The following is a 16,027-nucleotide window of genomic DNA, read 5'->3' as shown; positions in this document are numbered from 1 at the left end:
ATATATTTTAAAAATATATTTAATCGTTATTAAAAATTAATATTTATTTTATATTTTATATTTTATATAAACTATGTGATTCATATTATTTTCAAACTTAGCAGGGGAGAGATTCTATCGCGTTCAACAGTAGAGATTTTTTACTCGAAGACTCAACGGAGAAGAGATGCAAGCATATAAAGTAGTACATATTAAATTTGATTCTCACAGTTGAGGGCCTCAGGCCGACCTTTTGTTTTCTCCGGTTCGTCGGTCCGTCTTTACCCGGCTGCGTTTTTCCCGTGTGGAGTATTTTCTAGGGACTGGGATTTGGGCGAGGATCTCTCCGCTTCGATCTCAAATACCTAAATTTTGAATTGGGTTTGGGCGGAGAAAGGACCAGGAGACACCATGGTTTTCTACTTCAAGGCTCGTCCCGAGGCCGGAGATTACACGATTTTCATGGGCTTGGACAAGCATGAGAATGAAGAGCTCATCAGATTTGGGTTTCCGGAAGATATTTGGTAATACTTTTTCTCTCTTACGATTTTAGATTTTATTCATTTATTTGGGTTTAGTTAGGAGTGGTGTGTTTCTCTTTTTATTGGTCGGCTTCATGATTTTGTTTCGGGGGTGTTCTTGATTTCGTTTGTGGTGTATTGGATTTTTCTGCTCAGTGCTTTTTTTTGTTTCCCGGGGGGGGGGGGGGGTAGACAAATTTTAGTGAATTCACCACGTCCTATGTATTATTTCGCGGTTCGTGATAAGATATTGTATTTTGTCATCAAATCCTTCCTTTTATGGGCTCAGTATCTAGAACTTGTTCGCTTATTACGGAGTTCAGCTTCCTTGGTTTGGGTTATTTGTTGTTTTCTTTGTAAAAATCAGTTTTTGATGCCTTCTAAAGTATCTAATCAGTTACTTGCAAAGCGTAGAAGGTTGTTATACAGTTCCCGAGAAAGAGAAATAAGTAAGCCTATTTCTCCCTAAAACAATCTAAGCCTTGGCCTTCGTACCTGTCCATTGAAAAGAGAAACTTTTGTATCTAATTAGATGCTCAAAATCTTGGTTTCTATCTCCATAAGTTTAGCAATCTTCCACTGCTAAATCACTTGGTATATGTGCAACAGCCACAAAACTTATTTGAGGCCTCCAAGTAAATTTCACTACATCCTTTCTTCAGCCTCTAAGGATTGTCTTCTCAGAGTGAGTCGTCCTCGTCTATGTTATATTAAATGAAAAAATGACTTTTGACTATGATAATGACTTGAACCATCTCTGTTTCTTCAGTATTTATTCTATGTATGTATTTGCAGTTAAATCTCCTGAAGCCTCCAATGTATGTTAAGATAATTATCTGCTAGCAATTTGAATCTATTGTTTTTCATTCAAAGAACTTTGTACTTCATTTATAGAACATGACTGCAGATTTTCCTGCTTTCTGATCTCCTTCTTTAGCACATCTTTGTTTTTCTGCTTTATCTCAACTTCCTTTATTGGGTTAGTATATTTCATTTTTTATAGTTATCTACGTTTTTTATCCTTTTTCTTAGTCACATCAGCATGCTTATCCTTATTTCAGCATGATTTTTCCCTATTTCCTTTGTGACTTATATATCTCTCGAGCGAAAAGAACCAAAAAAAGAAAAAGAAAAAGGAGGATTATAAAAAACAAATGCAGTCCCTTTCCTAAACTTGAGACCTGGCTAAACTCTCAAATGTCTTTGAAGGTGATAAGTCCTTATCTGACCGCTAATTTTAGTAATCTTTTTTTTTTTTTAAAGGTCCAGTTACACATTTCTGTCCATTCTATGCTAATGTTTTTTCTTTTGAACTATTTTCTTACATTATTCTGCTGTGCTTTCAGGTTTCATTGTCATGACAAAATGGTGTTGTTGGTACTATTTTCGTTTCAACTTTTAATTCCTTTGGTAGTGTCTTGGCATTCCAAATGCCTCGGATTTCAAGTGGTTTTGGCCCTCTTTCGTTTTCACCTGTAGATTTCTTATAATCTGTGTTTCTGTTCATAGTTTTTGTAACGGCTACAAACAAAAGGGTATTCTTTGTATGTACTAACACTCATGAACAAAATTTTGTTATACTTGAAAATAACATGGCTATAGTTGTGTCTGCTGCTGAAAATTTAGATTCTAAACCCTTTGCATGTGAGAAGTGTATCATTCAATGAGTTTTTTTTTTTATTTCTTTTTTAGGATTTCTTCTTTTAATTAGATAATAGTCATTGCATAGAGGAGATTCCTACATCAGTGACTTGGAATAATTTTAGCCATATGTGATAATCAACAGATTGTTCTAGATTGATTTTTCGTACCACTTTAAGAGTACTTGCCTTATGTGGGTCCAGTTACTCAATCAGGAGAAGGTACATGATTTTCTCAATTGGAATGAGTTTCCCCCATTGCATACTGTGCTATCCCTTCTCTCCCTTGCCCCAGATTAAGCATTGCTTTCATGTTTGTCATCCAGACATGAATTTCTCGATTGGGATGAGTTTCCAGGTTATGTAATTCATTACCCCTCCTCTCCTTTTCCCAAGATTAAGCATTTTCTAAAATTTTGGTTTCTTTTGAGGGTTTCAGTTTTGTACTTGATTGCTCATTTACAAATTTGCGTCGTTTGCTAGTCTGTTGTAGTTTGGATGGTTTTATCTGTTACTTGATTTATTACCCTCTGCACTAATAAAAACATGCTTAATTTCCTTATTCTGCTCATTAAACAATTTTCCTAGGAATTTAATTCTCTTCTATTTGCATGAAACTTCTCTTATGCTTCCATGGCGGCATTTTGTTCTTTTCAAAGCTACACATTTGTAGCCCATGTCAGAGTTCCAAAGTTTTCTTCTTTTAACTGTTTATACTCTTTCATCAGAAATTTATACACACACAAAAAAAAATTGATTTGCTCTCCTCAAAAGAAAGAGAAAACAGAAATAATTTCATTTCTTGCTGCAGGTTCCATGTTGATAAAATGTCATCTGCCCATGTTTATGTCAGACTACACAAAGGCCAGACTATTGATGACATCAGTGAAGGATTGCTTGAAGATTGTGTTCAGCTTGTCAAAGCAAATTCGATCCAAGGCAAGTTCATTTTGCATTTTTCCCTCTTCCATCATCTTTTTGTATTTCTAAATAGTATTGAGTCCATAGAATTGTTTAGGATCAAGGGAAAGTGGAACTTGTAATATCTTTTCATAAAGAAATTTGTATCTTGGAGAGATCACAATTTGGGACCATGAGGATTTAAGGCTTATGTTTCTTTTTTCCTTTATCGTGTAACTCTTTTGTTGTATTTTTATGTTTTTAAATGCTGCCGAACTATGATATGTCTCTCCTAGCTACCAAATAGGTACTAATGGAATGCAGATAATATCCATGTAGTTCTATATTCCTTGTTGAAATGTTGCATTATAATTTTTCTAGTGAACCTCATTTTGTTGATTCGTTGTGGCCGCCATAGGAGATCATTTTTAAACTGCTATTCTTTTGATAGTGAACCTTATCTTGTTTATAAGTTGATGGAAATGCATTAACTACTGTCTCTAAACATGGATCTCTCTAATTGCAGGCAACAAGGTAAACAATATTGACGTTGTTTACACTCCTTGGTACAATTTGAAGAAGACTCCCTCCATGGATGTTGGGCAAGTTGGTTTCCACAATCCTAAGATGGTGGGTATTGATTTTCTTTTATCTGTATATAAACGTACTATTTCCTTCAGGTTCTGCAGTCTATATGATGAGTTGCACATTTTAGTACTATGCTTACTAAACTTTTAAGTGACATAGATAATTCTTACTTCTGGTTCTTCTTTACTGGTGCTGATTGTAATGGATTTTGTCATTAAAAGAACATCTTTTACATTGTAAGTTTGCTTTCCTTGTGGTTTCCATCAGGATATTAGTTAAACCGTTTTAAAATTGATGAACTATTTAATTGCTCGAAAGAAACTGAATGTATATTAGAGAAGCTGCTTTAATTTGCCTGAACACCTTTGTGTGAGTTGCCTTCTGTGGTAGAAGAATATGGTGTTCCATAGTTTTTTTTTTTTCATTTTTTTATTTCTGAGAAAGTGCAAATTTTATTAAAAGAGCAAAAGGCACAAACCATCAAGCTGCTGAGGGATCAGCACTGTCAAAATCCAAACCAGGGACAAGATACATTAAAACAAACAGGAAAAATCTGCAATAATCATTAGGTTTTGCTGAATGTGACCCATTCTAGGGTTCTGATCAGCTTTACGGGGTGTTCAAGACTAGTCCATCGAAATAGTAGAAACCAACCCTTCAATTTGCAAAAAGTCTTGATCAATATCCAACTAAATTGGCTGGTGACATTTGGCTCGTGAGATCACTGACTTAGAGTCCCCCTCAACTATCTCTAGGAGGGAGAACAACCTGGAGTAGACTTGAAGCTCATTGAGGAAAGCATTGTGCTTCCACCTTGTTTAAGTTGGAGATGTTCAGGGGACTGTCATAGGAGAGAAGAACTTTACCTAAATGATCTCTGACAAGTCTACAAAATCCAGAGGGGTCTGGGTTACCTAATCAACTTTTGTCGAAGTTCAATTTAAGATGGTCTAAGTGGAGAAGGGGGTGGGTGTGGGGGAGGGGGAGCCAGTTCACAATCGGCTTCAGCCTGTAGCTAGACCTTGATGCAATTTATTTCCACTTTTATCTGATCAGGCCATGGTAAGATCTTGGAAATCAGGCGACCTTGATGCATTTTATTTCCTTTTATCTGAGCAGGCCATGGTAAGATCTTGGAAATCAGGCAACTAGGAAGTTCTTCAAAGTTCCTTATCTTGAGTGGGTTTTTACTGCTTTTTAATGAAATCCTACCAAAACTGACGGTCTTCATGCCATCAGCAGTGATTGCTTAATATGAATGTTTTAAGATGGGTGGCATTAGCTTATGTTTATACATATGGCCTACAAATAGTTAAGTCATCCCCTTTCCTTTTGGTCATTTTGTTTTTTCAGTACCAGGATATGAATAAGCCATGTCCAGCGGAAGCATTCAATGAAGCTATGGGATCTTTTCCTGCATAGGAGCTATTTTTTTTATTTTTTTTGAAAATGGTAATAGCTTTATTAGTCAACTGAGCAGTGTTACAACATAGTTTACAATATAACATACAAACAGCTCAAGGAGCTAAAGTTCAAGCGAGAGCCAGAAGGCCAAATTATCCCTGGAAGCCCCATCTTTTGCTAGCTTATCAGATTCCGAGTTAGTTGATATTAACATATTATTATTAGCCTTCTGATGCAGTGCTTAGTTCTTCTTAACATATTTGGGATGGAGAAGTTTAAAAAAAAAACACATTTGGAGATGGTTTGTTCTCTATTATATCGGCATGCAATAGCAAATTTATTTTGTAAATTTTTAACCACCTGTGCTTGTTCAGGTTCGAACTACGAGAGTTGAGAAGCGCATAAATGAGATTGTTAATAGACTGAATAAGACTAAAGTGGAAAGAAAACCTGACCTGAAAGGTATGTTCTGCAAATACTATCTTTATCTGTTTCTATATTCACGTAACGTTTATGCTTTCTTCCTTCTTATAGTGCTTGTGTTCCTTTGAGCAAGTTTTTCTTTGTCAGTCTGAAAAAATTCCAAACTTCTGTTTGTACCTAGCAGTAGCAATGCTGCTTAAACATATTCAATTGGTTTGAGTAAGTTCTTTTTTCAATTTATTTTGCTGCTCATTCATTAATTAAGGGCCTAAGCCGGATACACTGTAATGGTATTGCCATGTAGTTGTTTCAAAAAACAATTATTGGGAAATCAGATCGTTGTTAGAGCATCTCATTTGCTTGTAATTTATGCAGCTGAACGAGAAACAGTTAATGCAGCAGAGAGAGCTGAAAGAAAGTTGCAGCTCAGAGATAAAGTAAGTCTATATTTTATTATTTTTAAATGGAAAAGTAAGTCTATGTTTATATAAAGTAAAAAGACATTCGTTAGTTAAAAACTGAATAAGCTCTACTTTGGCCATGAACACTTGGTTCTAGAAAACAAAGTCATGAAAGTTTTCGAGTCAACTGCAAAATATGTCTTTCCCTTGATGCTCAGTTAAGCATTACTCTGTCCATTATTTGCCTTTTTATGCTTTGGAGATCGACATGGCCTGCATCCATAGGCTATAAGGCCTCTTGAGAACAAACAGGTGCTACTATATTTGAGTACTCTGGCCCAATATTCACAAGTATAAGGACAAAACTTACCATGGTTGACTTTCAAATGAGGTTGTAGGAGCACATAAGTGGGCTAAACTGGTGTTATTTACTTTTACTCTGGCCCAATACTCACAGGTCTAAGGACAAAAACTTACCATGAATAATATTCAAATGAAGTTGAAGGAACACACAAGTGGGAGCAGAACTGGTGTTATTAATATTAATTTTTTTTTTGAAAATGGCCAGAAATGGTGTTCTGGGACATAAATTACATCTAATGGGGTCCCTTTTATTTTGAAAACAAACGAGGTCATAACCTCACTCTGCTTTCTTGGTTGCGTGTTCCTAGTAGTGACATTTTTATAGTTGACATTTTTGTTCCGTCTCTGGATCTTTTCTGAAGTTGTTGTTTCCTTTTTTGATCTTCTATGAGCTCCCTTAAGGATATATGTTGTTTTTTCAATACAATAGCTCTTGTAATTGGAACAAAAAGGTTTTTTGGTCAATATGGCTTGGATTAAATCCTCCTAGTCACAACCCTTAAAAACTGTGAGCAAGAAGTAAAATATTGTGCTCTTTAGGTTGTTCCTAAATACTATGTCTCTCTTCCCCCTTTTATCACTCTTCATACTCACTGGTCCTGGTAATTGATGCAGATATGAAAGTGAAACTAGAAGTTCATAGTGCTGTAGTTTTACTTGTTGGTAGTTGGCTTGATATGGCATTGCTGTACTGGATGTTGATCTCTCTCTATCTCTTTATCCTTTTTTTTTCTCATCTGGTTCCATCTCTTCCCCTTGCTGTGTTCTGCTCTTGCAACATGATTGAATATAAGATGCTGAATATTTTCACTTGTCACACTTATATGACATGTTAAATATGAAACTTCCTTCAGAAGAGGAGCTACCTTTTTAGCATTATAGTGACTTCCATGGTTATTCCTCTGAGAAATTCTTCTTCTAATTGTTCAAATTTATCTTTCTGAAGGTCTTTCTGTTCTGAAGTTTGATACTGTGGGACACCATTAAATTGTGTCTGCACGGAGATGAGCTATCTGCTCTTATTCATTATTCATTCAAATTTTTCTTTTTCTTTTATTATTAACACATCAAACAACATCTGACTTCACTTAGCTACAATAACATGCATTGAAATCACTGAAAATATTCCCACCTTGTTTTAACTGTGGAACTTGCTTGTGCATGCAGAAAAGGAGAGAAGAGATGGAGAAGCTTGAAAAGGAGAGGCAGGCAGAGATTAGGAGCTACAAGGGTCTGATGGTATCCGAGAAGATGACCTCTAACAAACAGATTGCGGCTGCAAACAAATCTTTGCAGGAACTTGAAGAAGACTTCATGTGATGTGTGACTGTACCTGTAACCAACAAATTCGTCTCACTGAGTTCTTAACCCAAGTGCGTGCGCTACCCTTCTTCCTTCAATAATATGAAGATGAAAGGAGTACTACTGGACATAGGTGTTGGCCTGGGGCTACTCTGCAAAATAGTGTACCCTTAAGAAGTCGACTGCCCACCTTAAATTTTATGTCAGCAAGGGACTGAACATGTACCAGTCTCTGTTTGATAGCTTATAGTTTCATGAACTTGGAAGAGCAAATTGACTTCATCTGTGTCTTGACACCTGTGGTCTGTGCTTGTATTGGTTTATTGGAATTGTAACTGGCATTCAAGAAGTTTTGAAGTTGGGTTTCTACCGTGAGTTCTTTAGTTCAACTTTCACCAGGTTTTGATAGTATGGGTATATTACGGTTGTGTTTGGAACAAAGAAAGTAGAGAGAAGAGAAAGCGAAAGAGAAAGAGAAAGAGAAAGAGAGAAAAAAGAAAGATTTTTTATTTTTTTTGTTTGGATGCCTATAGAAACTGAGAGAGAAAATGGAAAAGATTTGTAGTTTTGATATATATAGAAAAAGAAAAAAAAGAAAATTCGTAATATTTTAAAATTTTGATGATTATATTTTTTTAAATTTCATTTTTTGTGAGAGAAAAATTATTAACTAAGAAAAAATAATATAAATTTTTTTTCTCTCAAGAATTCTCAGTTGTCAAACAACAGAAAATAATTTTTTCTCTTATTTTTATTTTTTTTGTGGGTTCCAAATAGGCTTTACAAAAAAGTTGTTGGAACCTTAAAAAAAGTGTTTTTAAGCTAATTACCGAGATTAGTCTTACCATTGATTTTCTAACCTTTGGGTTCAATAAGATCACTTTGATCTTTGATTGTACAAGATCTATTTTCTTGTCTTGGTTTGTATATTAATTTATGTTGATCATTTTATGATAATTTTTAAATTTGATCCCAGATTTTGGTTTGCTTTGAATAATGATTTTCAAGGATAATTTTAAAGAACCAATTTTGTTCAATTAATTATCTGATTACATGCTTATCAAATAAAACATTAAATTAATTTTTTTTAAACACATCAATTTTATCTGGTATTCAAATCCTTTCTAGCACAATAGACTTTGATCACGTTCCAATAATGTCTTATATTTTTTATTTTTTTAGCTGAAATAAGAGATTATAATGAGTATCAATTTTTAAGGGTTTAATTATGATACCGGATACGGATATACTGGTATATCAACCTTGGATCCAACCTCTAAGGGCTATTTCCAGCCTTTCGTTACTCGGGAAGCTTCCATGATGCTGCTTGCTGGCATCATGCTTACCGTTATATTTAACCAACGTTTTAGAAAATTCACGTGCTGTTCTTCTAAAATCTAAATCGCACGCCTTAAAGTGATCTGTGTGTCTCGAGCTGCATCGGATTCATTTCGCCCTTTTCTTTCATAGAACGTCATACGACTTTGTAGATCCTGTTATTGGTCGATACGGTTGGTTTGCTTTCTAGGTAAGTAGATCAAGAACGATGAGCGTGTTCCTCAGCAGTGCTACCCAAATACCTATTTCTGCGTAGTGTTAGGGATTTTTAAGCTTACTTTGGTTGGCTTTGAATGTGGAGAGCTGAAGGGTTGGTAGTGGCACTTGGGTTTCTATTTCAGTTTTTTGTTAACCTATTTAATTAATGTTTTCGATCTGCCTGAACTGTGATTTTTGGTTGTTGTTGCTTGTTTTATTGAGTTTTTCCGATTTGTTGTGATGTTGGGTTGTTAATGGTTTTGCGCTAATGCTGAAGTCCCTCAACTGTCTTCAGCTGTTGAATGATGATTGTAATTACGGTTTGAAGGAACGACTTGGTTACAGGTGTTCCTAATTTAAAAATTCCTTTTTACCTTTTTCTTTTTCCTGATTATGTATGACGGTATTTGTTTAGGTTGTGAGTTTGAAGATGGGAGTGCCAAACGCAATTTCGGACATGGAAGAGGGATCACTGGAGATTGGCATGGGTATGTCTAATACTGTGTTGTCTTCCTCAGCTATTTCTTCTTCTTACCGTTACTATTCTCATCGTTGTTATGTATTACTATTATTATTACCTCTTTTACCACAGTGCACAAATATGCATCTAGTTTATCACATCAGAGGGCGAATCCGTTATCATTTTGTATGAATTGTGTTTTCTAGCGTTTCCTGTTTTGTTACATATTGAGGGAACCCATGTACATGGTATTTTCGAAATGCATAAGACAGGGATCTTGTCTTTTCAGCATTTGATATGGATGAGGAACTATGATTGCTCTATGCAAGGACGTTGCTCCTGAAGTGAAGCTGTGCTTACATTTCTCTCTGTTTAAGGAACTAATGGCTTGTTTCTTGTATTTGTTGTTCCAAATGATCTGGAAATGCAAATCATGGCTGGCGAGGCCAAAACTTTTGTTTCATGGCCAACTTACACTTTTTTCTAGCGGATTAGCTTCCACTGCATTCATCTCAAGATTATGCAGGGTTTCAGTTGTGAAACTGACATCAATTTGTAACAATTGCAAGTTACAAGGTTAAAAACCGTCTTGTAAAGTTACTTTTGACATGATGGTTTTCTTAAACACATCAACCGAACAACATAGTTTGTTAAGTTGAAATTCTCATCGTAATTTTCATGTTTGAAGATTATTAATCTTCATTTTTGTCATGTGTATGTGCTGCAGAGTATAGGACTGTTTCTGGAGTTGCAGGACCACTGGTTATTCTGGATAAGGTTAAGGTATGCTTGATAGTTCTCTTTAAGCATATGTACTTAAGTTTTCTGTCTGCATTTTGCTTGTGTTCCCTACTCTAGATCATTCCTAAATCTACTTATAACTTCTTTTGATGGTTTCAGGGTCCTAAATTTCAAGAGATTGTCAACATACGACTAGGTGATGGCACGACTAGAAGAGGTCAGGTCTTAGAAGTTGATGGGGAGAAAGCTGTTGTACAGGTTGTCTTTCCTCTGATGTTTTATCTGAACATTTTGTTCTACCTTGCCTGATAGCTATCATGTGGTGATTCTGTCTATAGCATGTACTTCTTTAAAATTTCAGCTTGCGGTTGTCTGTTATTCTCAGGTTTTTGAAGGAACGTCAGGAATTGACATCAAGTATACTACAGTCCAGTTCACTGGGGAGGTAAAAGAGGCCTCTTTTTTTTTTTAATCTCTCTGAAAGATACTTTTCTTTGGTTTTCTGTTTGATTTCCTGATTAGGCTTTGTAAATATTTGTGGGCAACATGACTTGGGCCTTTGGCTTAATGGTTACATGGGGTGTTTTTTAATGCAAGGCATTGGGTTCAAGTCTCACTAGGGTAAAGGGTTTTAACATTTAGAAAAAAACTGTGTGCAAGAATCTTCAAAGATAAAATTTAATCAAGCTGAATGTTGTTTTGAGTGGGGTCATTGTTTGTTGTGAGCTTTTTACCTGTAGAGTAGGATGAGAAAATGGGCATAGTGGTTGAATTCTACACATAATAAAAGAAATGTAGCTTTTGCGAGTTTTGATGAGTAATCTCTGCTAAATTGGATATAGACTGAAAATATTGATAAAATAAAGGATAATTTTGCTTCTTTGTAGCACGTTCTCTACCAAATTGTTCCTAATCTGACTATAATGCTGCTTATGCATTGTTGAGCTAATGCATTGACAAAATTCTGTCAATTAGTCAGATAATAGTCTTATGGAGAAGTATATTTTGATATTTGAATGAAAACTAGAATTTTATTGACACCAAGTCAAACTGGGTATCAAGATGAAAAGACACATAAGTGAAAAGAATAACTGGAAGTGAAAGTAATATGTTTTGCAGAAATAAGTGATTAGCTCACAGTCGCAATCAATTCAACATCTGACAACATTTCCACTCTACATTAACATCTGATCAACATATATTCAAATTTTTCTGCTGGTTTGGTTATATTCGAAGTGGCATTTGCTATTCAAGTTATGGACCATATATTAGTTATTATTATGGGAAGTATATACCTTCCAATGTCTACAGCAAATTATTGTAATAATCCAAGCTACCAATATGAAAGATGAAAGAATTTTACCCTGTGTTTCATATTTGAAATATAAATGAAAATTCTGAAAATTAGTTCATTTTCTGAAATTCTGCATTTTTCATGGTGAATCTCAAAATCATTGTTTCTTATCTGCTGTGAAAAAATTCTGCATTCCTTCAATCCCCTTACCCAAGGACAATCTGTGATCCTTCAAAATACTAGCAGTTGAAGCATGTCACTGATTTCTATTACTTTTTGTGGGGGATATGCATTTTTTTTTCCAATTCGGTGATTGTGTTTCACTTGATATTAAAGTTAGTTTGCAGGTTTTTATCTATTCATCATTTTCATGACTTGTCTTATCTTCTATGCGATGTAGGTTTTGAAGACTCCTGTTTCATTAGATATGCTTGGTCGGATATTTAATGGATCGGGAAAACCTATAGACAATGGTCCGCCCATACTGCCAGAGGCTTATTTGGACATTTCTGGTAAATAAAAAAAAATGTGGCTAAAAAGTAGTCTATATAACATACAAATATTTCCTACCCCAAGTTGTTTCTTTCATGTACTTCTTGTAACCCTGGGTTTGTCTGTTGCAGGAAGTTCAATCAACCCTAGTGAAAGAACATATCCTGAAGAGATGATACAAACTGGGATTTCTACTATTGATGTAATGAATTCCATTGCCCGTGGACAGAAAATTCCTCTCTTCTCTGCTGCTGGGCTCCCTCATAATGAAATTGCTGCTCAAATTTGTCGTCAAGCTGGACTTGTTAAGCGCTTGGAGAAATCTGAAGATCTTCTTGAAGTACTTTTCTTTGAAACTCTTCTCATTATGGGACTACTATGTCTGTGTATATAACATCTGCTTGTTCTGAATAGAAAAGATTCCTACACTGCAGTAGGTAAAAGTGAGTGAAACAATTTTGTGGACTAGATAATGAGGATAATAAAAGCTGTAGCGATGTCTAAATTTCTTTCCTGATGTGGAACAAGACAATTTCAATCGAGAAGGAGATTAAATGGTTTATTTGCAATCTATGGATGCAAAAAGATACTGTATCCTTCTTGTCAAATGAAAGTTAACCGGAAGTTGTTTTCAACTTTCTGCTTTTTCTGTTGTTCTTGCAGTGTAGCTGGGTTGTCACCTAAGACTCGGACTAACAATGGGTGCTGTTTGCTTCGCTTAATAAAAATAATTTTATGATGGTTTTTGTTTTCCATTTTCATGGCCTCACAGGGTGGAGAAGAAGACAATTTCGCTATAGTATTTGCAGCTATGGGAGTAAACATGGAGACAGCACAGTTTTTCAAACGAGATTTTGAAGAGAATGGATCTATGGAGAGAGTGACTCTCTTTCTAAATCTGGTAAATCAAATGCTCATCCAAGTTACTAATCCTCATTGAGAGTCTTTTGAGTTTTCATCCTAATATGGTACAAAAAATTTACTTCTATAGTAATGGTTGAGAGATGCTAACCTTACTGTTACTAAAGCTTATCTTTTTATTTCTTCTTCTTGCAGGCAAATGACCCAACAATTGAACGCATTATCACTCCTAGAATTGCTCTCACAACTGCAGAATATTTAGCTTATGAATGTGGGAAGCATGTCTTGGTCATTCTAACAGATATGAGTTCATATGCGGATGCTCTTCGTGAGGTATTAACTTCAGTTCATTCTTGCACGCATGTGTGCCTATCAGCGTTTGTTTCTATTGTTTTAGTAGCCTTGCAGTTTACTACTCCCATGTAAAGTGCGATGTCTTTTAGGATAAGAATATGAATCTGGCTTATTAATTAAATCCAGCATATAAAACTGTTGGTGAAGTGTTCTCACAAAGTAAACAATGAAAGGAAATACTTGCTTTATTAAATTTGAAAATTCAATCTTCTCAAAGGAAGCATAAAACACTCAACAGATGAAATGAGTAGTCACTGTTGAGGTTTTGTAGTGGAAAGGTAAGATGGAAAGATTTTATCAGAGTGCGCTCTTTAGTTATGCTGAGGTCTTTATGAAGTTTGAAGATTTAAAGATGCCAAAAGATATTTATTTTGTGGGTCTTCTTTTAACCCCTTGCAAAATGTTTTTTCCAATTAACATTGTTATGCATACGTTGATGTTCGACCTTATCCAGATCCAAATGTGGAAATAGATTGTGTTCAATCATCAAATGAATAGTCGTGAACTTAATAAAGATGTGCTGCCCAGCATCCAAATGACCACTGACAGAGATTCCTTCTGCACTTGTTGCTTGAATACCTATTTTTTCTTATATGCTTGTTGGCTAACATATGCATTCTTAAGTTAACATGCAATTCTAGCTTCTAGTGAGGCGAGATGGATATTTAAATAGAGACTTGAAAATATAATATTTCGAGGAAACCATAACCCATGTGGCTCACAGGTATCTGCTGCCCGAGAGGAAGTGCCTGGCAGACGTGGTTATCCTGGTTATATGTACACTGATCTGGCTACAATCTATGAACGTGCTGGACGTATTGAAGGACGGAAGGGATCCATCACCCAAATTCCTATTTTAACTATGCCTAACGATGGTAGTTTCTACATTTGATTATTCGATTGCAAATTTATGGTTCCTGAATTCCTTTATGTGTGCTAAAACCAATGACACTCGTGGATCAGACATTACACATCCTACACCAGATCTTACGGGCTACATCACTGAGGGTCAAATATACATTGACAGGCAACTTCACAACCGACAGGTAGGGTTCCATGACTGAGATGTTGATTTTAATTTATGGAAAAGCACAAAAAAAAGTATTATTAACTGTTTTTGACACTTATTGTTGGTCCTAGTACTACATGTTTCTTTGGAATAATATGAACAGAAACTATACTATTAAAAGAATATTGACTGGCCCAAAGGAAAAAAAAAAGAAAAAAGAAGATGGCTATAGAAAAGTACTAAGCTCATATTGTTTTTAGAATGTATAAATTGTTCACCATGACAGACGATTGCTACAGGATGTAAATTGTTTACTAAAAGTTGATTTAGCTAAATCCTGTTGGCGGTTCATTCTCCTTTCATCCAAACCTTTTGATAACATATTCTGAAGAATAATTATATTCTTCCTGTTGTCTCTTTATTTTTTAAAATATCACAAAAAGATGCATTTATATTGGCAACCCCTCTACTTGATGCCGTAGCCGATATATTTAATCACTTTCCCTGAACCAGTTTTGGACAAAAATTTTAGTTATTTTTCTCAGCTTTCAAATTCTTACTTTGTTTCTTATTTTGTTATGGGACCTTGTTGTACCTCTTACAGTGATACTGCATTTTATGTTGGGCACCTTTCACGGGCAACTGTTTAGTGCATGATAGCTGATTGAGAAACTAACTGTTTGTGTACCAACAGATATACCCTCCAATCAATGTTCTTCCATCTTTGTCACGGTTGATGAAGGTATTTGCCAGATGTGAGCTTTATCAAAGGATTTTTTGTCCTGTCTAATTTGGCTTTAGTACTCTTCTATGACCAATTAATTAACGTCATATGTGGGAAGTGGGGACGTAGGGAATGATACTGTTGAGAATTTTCTTTCTTATAGAGTGCAATTGGGGAGGGAATGACTCGTCGTGACCATGCAGATGTATCCAACCAGGTAAAATATCATTTAAGGAAGCAAAATTCACTCAGAAAATCTTATTATTGGATAAGATTACTGACTAAATTTCATGTTTAGCTTTATGCAAATTATGCGATTGGAAAAGATGTTCAGGCAATGAAAGCTGTGGTGGGAGAAGAGGCTCTTTCTTCCGAGGATCTGGTCTCTCTTTCTCTGTCTCTCTCCCTCTCTCTGTTTTACACATACAAGGAACTAATGCCCTTTTTCTTTCACTTGGTTTTAATGTTGCAGCTCTACCTTGAATTTTTAGATAAATTTGAAAGGAAATTTGTGAGTCAAGGAGCATATGACACCCGGAACATCTTCCAGTCCCTTGATTTGGCATGGACACTGCTTCGGATTTTCCCCCGTGAACTCCTCCATCGCATTCCTGCAAAGACACTAGACCAGTACTACAGCAGAGAAATTTCTTCTCACTGATGAATGATGATACTTAGCGTAATCTTCAGTTCCATGGACTATTGGCTCAATCCAGCGTAAAATAAAAACAGGGTTATGCTCAGAAGCCCCTCTGTCAAAAAAATGCTTCAGACATTTATGTTTTTGCTTTCTGGAGTTGGATGCATAGTTTCATTATTCTGCTTGACGTACCTTGTACTGAGCCAACCTACTTCCTTGTGGACCTCTAGCATGTAGATTTCGTTATTTATTCCTGGTTTGGAACATAAAAAAGCTCTAAAAGACTTGGTAGCTTAACATTATTTTTCTGATTTGGAGCTGATTGTTCAGTGTTTGTCTTTTTAAGCTTCGGTTGTCTTTCTCAATCTTTCTCTTTTCCCTTCTGTATCAGCAAT

General features: G+C 35.5%; 2 protein-coding genes across 2 annotated transcripts; both read left to right on the top strand.

Annotated features, from left to right (window-relative positions):
• The first annotated feature begins 115 nt into the window (after positions 1-115).
• Positions 116-7,916, top strand: LOC137950049 (uncharacterized). Its single transcript, XM_068796400.1, has 6 exons — positions 116-503; positions 2,952-3,079; positions 3,567-3,670; positions 5,407-5,494; positions 5,831-5,892; positions 7,387-7,916. The coding sequence occupies exons 1-6, from the start codon at positions 391-393 to the stop codon at positions 7,537-7,539; spliced, it is 648 nt and encodes a 215-aa protein (XP_068652501.1). The 5' UTR covers positions 116-390; the 3' UTR covers positions 7,540-7,916.
• A 928-nt stretch (positions 7,917-8,844) lies between these two features.
• Positions 8,845-15,997, top strand: LOC137949554 (V-type proton ATPase subunit B 2). The gene is made up of 15 exons (XM_068795627.1): positions 8,845-9,049; positions 9,473-9,545; positions 10,245-10,300; positions 10,418-10,516; positions 10,644-10,703; positions 11,953-12,064; positions 12,176-12,384; positions 12,817-12,945; positions 13,101-13,238; positions 13,984-14,134; positions 14,223-14,305; positions 14,963-15,010; positions 15,156-15,209; positions 15,291-15,374; positions 15,465-15,997. The coding sequence occupies exons 2-15, from the start codon at positions 9,488-9,490 to the stop codon at positions 15,651-15,653; spliced, it is 1,470 nt and encodes a 489-aa protein (XP_068651728.1). The 5' UTR covers positions 8,845-9,049; positions 9,473-9,487; the 3' UTR covers positions 15,654-15,997.
• Positions 15,998-16,027: the final 30 nt, after the last annotated feature.

The sequence above is a fragment of the Aristolochia californica genome, unplaced genomic scaffold, assembly GCF_029961685.1.
Source record: "Aristolochia californica isolate CCGP_79_NKW_82.1479 unplaced genomic scaffold, dmAriCali1.0.hap1 SCAF_14, whole genome shotgun sequence".
Taxonomy (NCBI): Eukaryota; Viridiplantae; Streptophyta; class Magnoliopsida; order Piperales; family Aristolochiaceae; genus Aristolochia; species Aristolochia californica.
Note: the sequence above shows the minus strand (reverse complement) of the source record. Positions and strands in the feature narration are given on the sequence as shown.